General features: G+C 44.9%; 1 protein-coding gene and 1 long non-coding RNA gene across 5 annotated transcripts in view; one reads left to right on the top strand and one right to left on the bottom strand.

Annotated features, from left to right (window-relative positions):
* Positions 1 to 5,206, bottom strand: part of DIAPH2 (diaphanous related formin 2) — an 815,896-nt gene extending 810,690 nt beyond the window's left edge. For 2 of the 4 annotated variants that reach the window (XM_070502008.1, XM_070502009.1), the window contains exon 1: positions 4,861 to 5,195. In XM_070502008.1, coding sequence (XP_070358109.1) covers positions 4,861 to 4,995 — 135 coding nt within the window. In that variant the 5' untranslated portion in view covers positions 4,996 to 5,195. Of the gene's footprint in view, positions 1 to 4,860 lie in introns of all 4 variants that reach the window. The other 2 variants (XM_070502007.1, XM_070502006.1) reach the window with 2 other exon arrangements.
* A 152-nt stretch (positions 5,207 to 5,358) lies between these two features.
* Positions 5,359 to 8,278, top strand: LOC139042650 (uncharacterized). The gene is made up of 3 exons (XR_011499622.1): positions 5,359 to 5,570; positions 6,565 to 6,636; positions 7,772 to 8,278. It is a non-coding gene; the product is annotated as an uncharacterized lncRNA (long non-coding RNA).
* Positions 8,279 to 12,749: the final 4,471 nt, after the last annotated feature.

The raw sequence follows: 12,749 nt of genomic DNA, 5'->3' as shown, positions 1-12,749 counted from the left end.
AGGAAGCCGAAGTAATCAGCGAAGATGTAACGGCAGAATGATAGAATTTTGAGGCATAAGCTGGGCCGTGAAAGGCGGGTGAGATTTATAAAGGAGAAACAGGGTGAACATCTCAGATTTGTGAAGATGTTCAGGGTGGGTGGCAGGAAGGAGAGGCAATGGAGTGGCAGGAGGAAACCGAGATGCAGAGAAATATGCCCAGTTTATGGATGAGCTAGTAAATGGCTGAGTGGACGAGCTGCAATTGGAATCCAGGTCTCTAACTCTAAACATCCACCTCTTTTATGCCACTGTGCTGCTCCTGACTGGTCGTCTTGCCTCCATCCTGGCACCCCTCTCCAAGAAAGTCTCCACTGTATTAAGTTTCTATCTGACACACAATTCTGATCAGGTCAGTCTCCTCCTTAAATCTCTTCAACGGCTTACTATGGCTTTCAGAAAGAAGGTGAAACTCTAACAGATGACATACCAATATCCATCCCAGTCTGGACTCTGTCTCTTTTCTAGCAGGTCCACCACAAGTTCTCTTTGTTTCTGCAATTAACATCTACCCACAGTTCCTTTATTGGGCATGCTACCATATCACTCTACCTTTGTATATGTTCTTTCACCCTAAAATGCCTTTCCCTCCCCCTCTTCAATCAATGCCTTATTCTTCAAGCCTTGGTGCAAATGTGACCAACTATGGTAAGCCTTTCCTTACCATGCTCAAGCATCCAATTAGATTTAGATGCCTCTCCATAACGTTTCTATATCACCCCTCCTATGCATATTCCTAGCTTTCCTTATCACATAGCTCTTTAATCATTAATTAACTTTCCTGTCTCCCTCACTAGACACTATGAGCATCTTTATATCATCAACCCTCAGAATCACACCTAGCATGTAGCAAATGCTCAGAAAATGTTTGTTGCATAAATGAACTTATTATACTCAGGCTTTATCAATTAAAATCAAAACATGATTTATCCAATTAAAAACAAATAACCAAGCTGCCGGCCCGGTGGTGTAGTGGTTAAGTTCACGCACTCTGCTTCGGTGGCCTGGGGTTTGCAGGTTCAGATCCTGGGTGCAGACCTAATACCACTTGTCAAGCCACACTGTAGCGGCATCCCACGTAACAGAGGAAGACTGGCACAGATATTAGCTCAATGATAATATTCCTCAAGCAAAAAGAGGAAGATTGGCAATAGATGTTCGCTCAGGGCCAATCTTCCTCACAAAAAAAAAAAAAAAAGCCAAAATACTCAGCAAATTATATAATTACCAGATTCTGTTACTCTGAGTTACTAATTTGACTCCACTATCTAAATAGAGCCAAAGGCTTCAGGAATTCTACAGAAACACAAAGTCAAAATGCAAAAACATCAATGAATGTGAAGCCACACTACACCATTGTGTGTGTGTGTGTGTGTGAGGGGTGTCAGTCCTACCTTAACACAAGCCTCTCTTAACGGTTAAGTCACTGCCTTAAATATATGGGATCCGAGATGTAGCTCCTTCAGAACACTTCTAGAGCTCTCTCTACGACTCAATTTGACAAAATACAGTCTACGCTTGACATCAAATTATTAATCTAAGATTCATGCTGTTTGATGACATGCTCAATCTGGGCCTAACCAGATAGTTACATAAAATACAAAGTTCTACTACTAATGTGTTACTCAAAATGTGAGGAGTCCAAGACAAGGTTGCCTTCACTAGAAAGAATCAAAATAAAAGGGTCATTATGAGAATGCATAGATGAAGTAAATTTTGATTTAATTAATCTTAAGCCAAAGTTGCTAAAGTCCTGAAATGTCCATCTGAAAAAGTTCTCACCAATACCCATCAAAAGGTTGAGGATAGGCGGCTGGCCCTGTGGCCAAGTGGCTGGGTTCATGCACTCTGCTTCGGCAGCCTGGGGTTCGCCGGTTTGGATCCTGGGTGTTGACCTATACACGGCTCATCAAGCCATGCCGTGGCGGCGTCCCACATAGAAGAACTAGCATGACCTACAACTAGGATATACAGCTATGTACTGGGGCTTTGGGGAAGGAAAAGAAAAAAAAAAGTTGAAGATATAAATGAAAGTAGTTCCTCTCTATAGAAAACGTGCCTTCCTTCTCCAGTTATCCAAAACAATGAGGAACTAAGTGAAAACAACTGATCACAAGCCTTAAACTTTGAGTCCACTATATTATAGCCAATGAGTTAATTTTTCTATGTAGTGGAAACTTTCATCTTAGCTCACACTATATTGACATTGTGTAATTAACTTCTTCTTAAGCCCAGACGAATAATCTTCAATATCAATCACTCACGTGGGCAGAGCTATTTCCCTTCTCCCTTCATCCCTGACCTTCTCTCCTCAGTAACTTCAAGTGGAATCAACTGCTGTCTCCTTGACTCACTCTCTCTGGTAACCCAACAGTTCTTATTCTTCTTTAGGCACCAGATGCCTTCGAGGAACTGACGAAAGCTCTGGGGCCTAGAACAATGAACGTACCTACATACACATGCAAATTTTTTCATACAATTTCAGGAGTTTAAGAACCCCTAACCCTCACAATCACCTATGCAAATAGTTTCTATTACCATATGGCTCCCTTTTATAATCCCACATCACAACTCCTTTACACACACACATACACAATAAAGGACTATTACACTGATTAACAACATAATACTCAAAACAATAAAATTTAGTCTAGGTAAAGCTTTATCTTACTAGCAATATCTTCAATTAAGAATCCCAGTTGAACTCCTTTCTAAAAGGCCTTAGAAAAACATGCTAAGCGCGTCAATAAAACAACTCAAAATAAAGAATAAGGCATTTATAAAAAAAGTTTACCAAGTCTTGTTGCTTGGTGAACTTGCTTGCCTTAAAATGTGCTGAAATGTCTTCCGAAATTTGTTTTTATTAACTCTGACACATCTGCTCGTAAAATCATGTAAGGCTCAACAGTTATGTTTGAGCAAAAAAGAAAGTTCCCATTGATATTAACCAACCCTCGAATTCAGAAACTTGTTCTACTATATCAAGCTATGTTCAACACCAGTGTTAGCCAGGAACTGAAAGTGATACTATCTCATAACTATCTAGCTACCTTGTCAAAGCAAGTAAAACATAAAAGATGAAACAGGACAAATGACCGAAGGGAAGGGAATAATATAATCAAGGTGTTATTACTGGAAGGCAGAGTTAAGTGCTTTCTCTTGACAGCACACTTCCTAAAAGTGGAAGGTTCTTGCTGGATGTACCAAAGTCTTTGTGGAAACTATCAGTTCACTTTTATTTTTGCTTAAACTTTTAATCACTGTTCAAACCACAGTTTTGTACTAGGTCAAAAAAGAAAGGAAAAATGATCACTCTTTTACCGCAAACTGATAAATCTCAAAAATCACATCAGAATTTTGAAATACATTAAACTTTGGTGATACACTCAGAAGACTTTTCTAAATTTCAAGATAGGGGGGCACCCATTAAACCGGTTAACCCTCTGCCAGCAGAGACAATTCACTAAGAGCTGTGACTCAGTTTCTTCACTTCTAAATACTGGGTTAACAGGACACATCAAGTAAGTTCTCAATTTGCTTCAAGTTAGGGTGAAATTGATGAGACTCTAAACTGGTCATTTTCCTTGACCCCACCAGGTCCCTTCCCACATACTGGAAGACTGCCTATTTCCTGAAATCGTCATGCTTTGACCGTTTTCCAATATGGACAGTCCATAATTGAAAGGCAAATTGCAGGGGAGAGAGAAGCACAACAGGTACACAGCAAATGGCCAGATGCCATAAGAAATGGCTTCGGTTCCATGTCACTGTCTCCTTCCTCATGATAGTCAAGCTGCTGGGTAAAATGAAAACTAGATATGCAACATGTGGCTTGTGCTTCAGATCTAAACTAAGAACCTTCGGACAGAAGGAACAGTTGCTGAATTTGTGCAGGAAAACCGTTTCCCCTCATGCCACCCGAATTAGAAAGTTTACCAAAAAGAGGAACCCTTTGAACTGATGAGTTGAGGAAACTTCAGTATTTCCCAATCTAATAGCAGGCCCCACAGATTTCATTCCTCTGCACATGAAGTCTGGGGCAGGAAATGGTCTGCTTCCACCGGTTCACACTCTCAGGACGGTGCGATTTGGGCGGTCTGCCTACTGCTTTTGAGGGTTCTTCATCAACGAAGTCGGAGTACTGTTATGAGTCTGCCTATTACACACACACACACGACAGTTGGTGGTACCTCACCCAGCCTCCAACTCCCACGCTCCCCCCACTCTTCCAAAGAAATGTTTCTTGGAAGAGCACATGGAGAGGCAGGGAAAAAACGCACGTAGGCGCCTCTTCCTTAGATTTCTGGTAAAGTAGAAAGACTGGGGGCCTACGGTGTGTGTTTTTTGGTTTGAGGGGAGGGGGTTGGTTTGCAAGTCTGCGGTGGGCTCCCAAATATTGGGACTGAAAAGAAGAGAGGGTCCCCTGCCCGGTCTCTAAGCGTTAAGAGGCAAAAGCTAGCAAATGAGAGGGGTGGGAGGGGAATGGAATTGCGCAAAGCAGCTTCGTGCCCACAAGTTGGACAAACAACAGCCCCTACCCAGGACTCGGGGTCTCCCCAAGTTGGGGTGGGGCCTTTCTCCCTCCCGCACTGCCTCCGGGGGTGACAAGAGGGAGAAAGGGGCTCCTGGAGAAGGGGTGCTCTTCCGCCCCCACGCCGTCTCCGCGCCTCGGCGTGGCCGCTCCTGAGCGGCTCCCCGAGTTGCCCAGCGAGGTCGCGGTCACCCTTGGGAGGGGGCCCCGGGTCCCCCCGTGTTCAATGGCAGGAGGATCCCGGGGCTCTCGCTGTCCCCAAGGCCGGCGGGGGCTGCGGGAGCACTCACCAATTTAGGTTTGTTTTTCGTTTCCTCTTCGTTGGCGGCCCGGTTCCCCGCGCTCCGCTTGTTGCTCCGGCCCCCACCGGGTTCCTCGCCGGCGCCTCCCGCGCCCGCCGCCGCCGCCGCCCCGGGCTGCTCCATCTTTCTCCGGCCCTGTCACCTGTGCCCTGTCACCCCACCTCTCCTCCCGGGAGGAAGCCCCTTGGGGCGGTCCCGCTGCCCCGCGCGGGTTCGGCAGCACCTCTTCCTGGGTGAGAGGGTGTCTGCCCGGGGAGCTGCCGATCTCAGGCCCCCGGGGCTCCCGGCTCCCAGGCGCCCCCGACGCAACGCGCCGTTGCCACTACCCGGCGCTGGGGCAAGCCCTGCCCCTAAGCAGCTGCAATTACCACGGTCGCCGCCGCCCTCAAGGCGGTGTTGAGGGTGGAGAAAAAGTAGGTGCCTATCTCTTTAAGAGGGCCTCGCCACACGTGATTCATCAAAGTGCCCGCCGTCAGCCGCCCGGGCGCGGAAAGCCGCTTCCTACTCCCGGGCCGAGGCGGCCGGCTACTGAGCATGCCCGGCGCGGCCACCCGAGCCCGGCGAGACCGCCGGGGGCTGCGGCGGAGCGCAGATTTCACTTCCCGGGGGCCCGGCGGGAAAGGGGAGGGAACTCGGCCAGATCAAGGCGGTGCAGCCCATTTTAGAGATGGGGCAAGTGAGGCCCGGGAGGATCCCGTGTGAGTTTCACTGGCGGGCCCACAGGGTAGCCGCTGCCCCTGGCGTAGGCCAGAGCACTTTCCCTGGCAGACGCCTGGCCGGGGGTGTGGTCCCACTACGCTCTGTGGGAGGGGTTGATTGGCAAGGCAACCGAGTCCTGGAGGAGCAACCACCACCGAGAGCGCTGATGAATTGCCTAGACAGACTGTATGGGTCAAAGTGGAAAGAGTGGGTGTGCTTTCTGTTGCCAGGATTGCCTTGCGACCCGAGAAATACAGTCGTCCCTTTATTCCCATGCTGCTGGGGAGGAGAAGCAGCAGACGCCCACCGCTTAATCCCCAGGGGATGTAAGGCTCTTTAACCCAAGCCCCTCTAAGAGAGCTGGCAATTGGATTGAGTGCTATTTCCAGGTGGCTGAACTAGTTTAGGGTTGTTGTGGGAGGGAAGATCACGTGTATCAAAGCTTTGTTAAAAATGTAAATCTCGAGACCAGCGCTAGGTGTTTTTGTGCAGCAGCAGCAGCGGGACGTTGAGGGTGGGTATTGTTCTTCTTCAGTCCTTGAGTTGTCAGGAAGAGGCCCACGTTATGTTTCATCCATCCTTTGAAAACAGGGCCCTTTAAAAATAATGCTCACACCAAGAACGTTAGAAGGGCAGGGCACGATTTGAATGAACCCCCTGGATCCTGGATCGAATAAGAGCGCACAGGCTAGAGAAGCTGCCTGAAGGGTAAATTCAGATCCCAAGTCTGTAAACATGTCCAGATGCCTGCTACTCAGAGATCTTCAGGCTCCGACTCCTTTTGCCCTTCTCCCCTCACCTTAAATTCAGCTTTGCTGAATCTAATTCTTTTACAAGCATATTTATGGAGAGTGCGTTAGCATAAATTGGACCATGCGATAGGCGTGATGAGGCCATTAACTTGGACAGTAGAGTGAAAAGAACGTCAGATATCCGAAAGCAGTTTTAATCCTGGCTTTGTGATTGTCATTCACTTTCTTTTTAATCGTGCAGGTAGTAAACTACCTGAGGAAGCAGAGAAGAGGGAGTCCATGCTCCCAGACAGGGCGGACAAGGAGCCCTAAGGTAAATTTGCTTTGTTGAAGTTCCTGTTTGACTTAAAATTGGGTGCATATTTTGATTTCGACTTACTACACACGCCATGTGCACGCATGCACACACATGCACACACGCATGTGATTTAAATGACTTACTACGTCTCCCCTCCTGAAAAACTGCATAAAAATGGATGCTGCGGAAAGACATGACCTGTTTTTCCAGTGCTTTCATGTGATTCCTGTTTGAGAGATGTGGGTGTGGGCCATACCTGAGGGTCCTCTAGACTCAAATGTTGCTCAATCACCTGCTCAGTAGACATTTACTGAGCTCCTTAGAGTACACCACGTGAAACGCACAATGCTGTGGGTTAGAAGGATGAAGCGGACACCGTTTCTGCCCTTTAGAACCTCCTAGTCTTCTAGAAGGAACAGACTGTTAACGAACTGCTCCTGGGTACAACAGATGTGAACAGGGAGCCCACGGAGCACTTGACAGGAGGTAACCACCGGAGTGTCGGAGGCTCCAGGACACCTTCCCAAAGAGGATGCTGTTTGAGCTGAGTCTTAAGGGTCTAGTTAAAGTCAGTCAGTATTTGTTGACAGCCTCCTGTTAGGTACCGTGCCAGGCATCGTGGGTACAATGGTGAACAAGACAGATGTTGTTTGCTCTTACAGAGCTTTCTGGCTATTGAGAAGGATATTAAACAAAAATGTATTGAGCAATTGCAAGGCGAAGGAGAGTGAAGGGATTCCTGGCAAAGGAAATGACAATAGCGTGTGCAGAGACCCTGTGGTTAAGGGTGGGGGCTGCTGTTGGCAAGAGAAGAAGCAGAACAGATAAGCAGCTTCCAGAACACAGAGGTCCCTACTTGCAGGTCTCATTGGTGTGGTTTTAAAAGGGGGGAAGACGTTATCATACAGATGACTTCTGTTTGGAGTGTGTAAATAGACATGAAAATGGATTGACATTATTTTCAATGTGAGGTTGGGTTTCACCATCCTCAGGCCAGGCAAAGCTGCATTTGAAATCAAATTAGAAGTATGTGTAAAAGATGCATAATCTTTCCTGCAAAAACTGAAACAGTCTGTCTCTAATATGGCTTACATGTGCCTTTATTGTGGTTGTCGCAGCCCCGTCTTAATTCTTCATGTTTGTTTTTCAGCATTTTGCTCCAGTTAATGGAAACAGTAATTAAAAACAAACAGCCTTACTTCAGGCATCAGGGTCATTGGCGTCGCTTGAAAGCTAACATGCGAAAGGATCCCCGGCTCTCCTGCAGGGGTGCTGGGTCCGCTGATTATGAACCAGGCAGCTCGCCAAGAGCAGTCCTAGGCTGTTCTCCCTGCACCCCCCTTCCTTTGTTTTACCTTCCTGGGACACACAAATGGGGTGGATGGAGAGAGATCTTTTCTCTGATGCTGAAGAAAGAAGGAGGCTCCTACCACCTGTGGGGATGTCAAAAGCGTAGCTTAGACCCGCTGACCTTGTGGTCTCTGCCTCTTGCCTCTCACAAGTTTAGCACCCGGTCAGCCTTAAAAAGCCAACCCTGGTGAAGTGGTGTACCCACAACATTACTAACAATAATGTACAACTGAAATCTCACAAGGTTGTAATCTATCATAATCTTAATAAAAAAAAAAAAGCCAACCCTGGGAGAAAAGAAAGGTACAAGGCTGGTAGGTCCTATCTTTCTTCCAGTTGACCTTAGAGCCATCCGTGACCCCAGAGGTTTCTGCTGATCTTCAGAGTGTCCCTCTGGCTTTCTGTGTCTCCCTTCCGCTCTGTGTTCTCATCTAAAAAATCTAGGTCATTATTAGAGAAATTAAAGGAAACATGGATTAGACAAAAATGAGAAATGACCACTTTCAGGGTCATGGAAAAATATTTGTGAATTAAAGGTTGCCCAAGAATAAGCAAGTATTTATTAAATGTATTCTACGTGGTCAACACCAAACTAGATGTCATGCGGATAAATAAGTACCAGATGTTCTGCTATAATGTCATATACGTCTTCCTGGAGAATCTCCTGTTCTGCAAAATTGCACACTCAAAATTAATAGGGCTTCTGGGGTGACCGTGGATAGGGAAAATCACTGAAATCCAACGGAACTTTGGAATCAGAGCACTAATGAAAACGATAACCATCCTACTAAAAACACTCACGAGGTTCCATTTCCACAAGCTTTTGCACCCAGGCTCACAGCCATCAGTGCTTCGTGACCTTCACGCTTCCTCTTTCCCTATGTGGATCCTCAAGGGCATTCACTTTTAATAGAGGCCATTTTCATTAGAATTAAAAATCGAATAGAGGAATACCGAGCTTTTTGAAAACATGCAGTACAAGGTCTTCACAGCTTCGTTATCAGTACTCACAGCTTGACCAGATAGTTTGATGTCATGGGAAACTTACAGGTGGTTGAAGCCACTAAACCAGTCTCACTAAAGGGGCGGAGTCTGGAGCAGGATTCTTCTGTTTTTCTTAAAGTCTTCATATATTGCTAAGACTTTCCCTAATTGTGAGAAAGCTTGCTCCTGATCCTTCCAAACTTAGAACGCTACGAAAATTCATACGCGGACCAAGTGTACTTCCACCTTATTTTGACATCAGTCTCCTGTTTGCCAATCGTGAATGTGCTGTTCATCGTACGCAAACACTTGTAATGGAACAGACTGTAAAACATAAAGTCTCTGCCATCCATAGGTATAACATCTACTTGAGAAAACAAGACAATAAATTTGTGGAACAGTAAGAGAAAATGAGCTGCCTAACTGGCAGGTGCTGACTCTGAATTCAACATAACACGGTGAAGGAGCGAGGTTAGTTGGGCCTGGAATAGATGAAGTTTTCAAGGAGGAAGTGGAGCTTGAGCTGCTGAGGTATGAAGCAGAAATGAGATTTAAATAGGCAAAGCAAAGAAAGGAAGTAAGGAAAAGACAATGTAGAGAATGGCCTGGAAACAATACGCACCAATAATATGAGGGCTTGAGTAGAATGGTGAGAACATAGATGTTGAATAATAGTAGGAAGCATGGTTATCCCCATAGCATTTTCCCAGTGTGTAAACAGATTTGAATGTAAGATATAGTAGTGGTAACTGATAAGGATCTTTAGCAGGATAATATAAAATGAAGAAGTATTTTAAGGAGCTGGTCTGGCAGTTGTATGCAGAATAACTTGGAACACTGATTTCCGAACTTATTTTTCCTTTACTACAGGACTTTTTTCCTAAAGAAAACTCTTCACAGGACCCCGCTATGGACAACAGATACAAATCTAGCTGACCTGTTTGAAGTTAGCGTGGGAGTGGAGACGGTGGCCCTGCTCATGACCACTTGGCTTCTCTCTCACCCTCTCAGGCGACCCTTTGAGGCACACTGCTGATCTCTGGCTAAAACTAGATAAAGTCCTGGCCGATAAAGTCATGAGGATTGGAACTAGAGTGGCCCCAGAGGAAATTAGAGACAGGAATGAATCCAAGAGACATTTAAAGGAACAAACTGTTTCTCTCCACAGATTGTATACAGGAAACGAAGGAAAAGAAAGAGTAAACAAGAATTACTAAACTGTTGGCCCAAGGAAATAAAAACCTAGTAGTAAACTGAGAGAGAGTATCTCAACAGGTACTTGTCGTTGGCAGACAGAGGCAGACCAAGGAGCCTGGTACCCAGAAACTAGAGACGAATTAGGGCAGGATGGGAAAGCTAAGAAGGTTCCTGTAGTCACCAACAGGAAGAGTCCAGACAGGCTGGTAAAGCAGCAGGGTTGTGTATCAGTAGGCAATAAGCAGGCAGACAGCTAGACTCTGAAAGTCTAGCAATGGATGTCCTGGCAGGCAGGCAGAGAATAGATTCCAGACAGTCTGGTGGCAGGCAGTAGGCAGAGGTTGAAGCAAACTGTATGTAGCAGGAGTCCAGTCATGGGGACTGGGGCTAAGAAACAAATTAGCAGTCCCTTAAGAGGTCTGGCAATACAGTGCCAAACAAGGCAGGGCACCAGGCCTAAAGGAATCGGCATGGCAGATGAAGTCTATGAAGAGAGGCAGACACAGGCGAATGAAAATGGCACCCAAGACACCCAGTTATTTCAACTGGTCTGTGAGATCACAGTGGGACGAGAAGCGATAGGTCCACTTGATGCTAAGCCATCACACTATTGAAATACTGCTCCTTAAATCCTCTCTGACCAGGAGCAGGATTGGTCCCAGTAAAGGAAAAGTAGACAGCAAGAAAAGGCCTGGAAACAATAATGACCAATAATGGTCACTTACCTAGAGGTAAAGGTTAACGTGTTCAGTTGTGATGATTACAGGGTTTGGGGTAGGAAGCCAGGCAGCTACAACATAGCCCCACAACAATTAGTCGAAGGGACAATGGTGCCAATTTCTCCTTTTGGGGAAAGTGTTGAGACTGGTAGAGACTTTGAGAATTCCCAGATTCGTGCCACCTATGGTTTTATACAGTACACCGAAAACCAACCCTTTGAATTTTATCTGGAAAATATGCTTCTAACAAAGAACAGACTTCCCTGTTAGACATTAACCAAAGCCCCAAAGTGATTTTCAAGAGTGGCTTAACAGATCGTGAATGGTAATTGTCCAATATGTAAGTTACTAAGACATCGGTATAGCAATAAACAGCAAAAGGAAAACTTTTAATCTGCTTGCTAAATTGTGTGGATCAGACAAACACACACTCGTGTTCATAGGGATGCTATTTATTTTATGAAGTTGAGGTTTTAAAAAAACTCAGTATAAACAGTCTCTTGAAGATGACTGTACTTCAAAAGTGAGACTAAAATTGTGCAGTTAAAATCTATTGTTTCTTTTACTTTCTGGTTTGTGTTCATTTTCTGACCTTTTCAAAGTATAATTAATTACATGAAAATTAAGGAACACATGTTTGACATCTGTAAATAATAAAAATGTGTTTTCATATCTGGGCATCAATAGTTAGGCAAGTCTTAGAAAGAGGTTTATTTCTGTTTTATATATTCTCCCACAGAAATCCTAACAGCTTTATTGAGATTTAATTCACAGTATCATACAATTCACCCTTCTAAAATGTACAATTCAGCGGTTTTTAGTATATTCATGGAGTTGTACGGCCATCACCACAATCAATTTTAGAGTATTTTCATCACACCAAAAGAATCCCTTCCTGGGGGTTGGCTTGGTGGCATAGTGGCTAAGTTCTCACATTCCACTTCAGCAGCCCAGGGCTTGCGGGTTCGGATCCTGAGCACGGACCTACACATCACTCATCAAGCCATGCTGTGGCAGCATCCCACATACAAAATAAAGGAAGATTGGCACAGGTGGTTAGTTCAGTGATAATCTTCCTCAAGCAAAAAGAGGAAGATTGGCAATAGATGTTAGCTCAGGGCCAACCTTCCTCACCAAAAAAAAAAAAGAGTCACTTCCTTAGCCATCACCCCTCCCAGTCCTCCCAAACCAACCCCCTCCCCAGCCCAAGGCAACCACTAATTCACTTTATATCTCTGTAGGTTTGCCTATTCTGGACATTTCACATAAATAGAATCATGCAATATATGGTGTTTGGTGGCTGGCTTCACTGAGAATAATATTTTCAAAGTTCATCCATTCCACATCAATTTTTATTTGTTCATTACCTATTTATTTCTTGGACACAAATACAAATCAGTTGTGTAAGCCACCTTCCCTGCTACACACAGTGACAAACCTATACCTACTTACAGTACCAAAGAGTTGCTATCTCACGTGAACACCTATCTTGCCCCTCCTCTCCTGGCAGAAGCAGGAGATTTATGGTTCAATTTTCCTATACAGTGATGCAGAAGAATTTCTTTCTGACCCAGGGCCTGATATCTGACATTTTATGGAAATGACCTCGAACACTGTATTTACTCAAGTATACGTTATGTACCAGAACGACTCTTAGAAGTTTATATAAATTAATTAAACAGGGCAACCCAGAAACCGATTACATTAAATTGTATTCTACCTAATACAGTAGCAGAGAATACATAGGGCTTATCTTACTTATTTGTAAGTCTTCCATTCCAACATATTAGAAGCTAAAATGTCCATCTGTGTTGGCATCAGATTCATTCAAAAGGCCTTCTTTGAGATCTGCATGAATTTTTAAGAAAATTTTTGGGA

The sequence above is a fragment of the Equus asinus genome, chromosome X, assembly GCF_041296235.1.
Source record: "Equus asinus isolate D_3611 breed Donkey chromosome X, EquAss-T2T_v2, whole genome shotgun sequence".
Lineage (NCBI taxonomy): Eukaryota > Metazoa > Chordata > Mammalia > Perissodactyla > Equidae > Equus > Equus asinus.
Note: the sequence above shows the minus strand (reverse complement) of the source record. Positions and strands in the feature narration are given on the sequence as shown.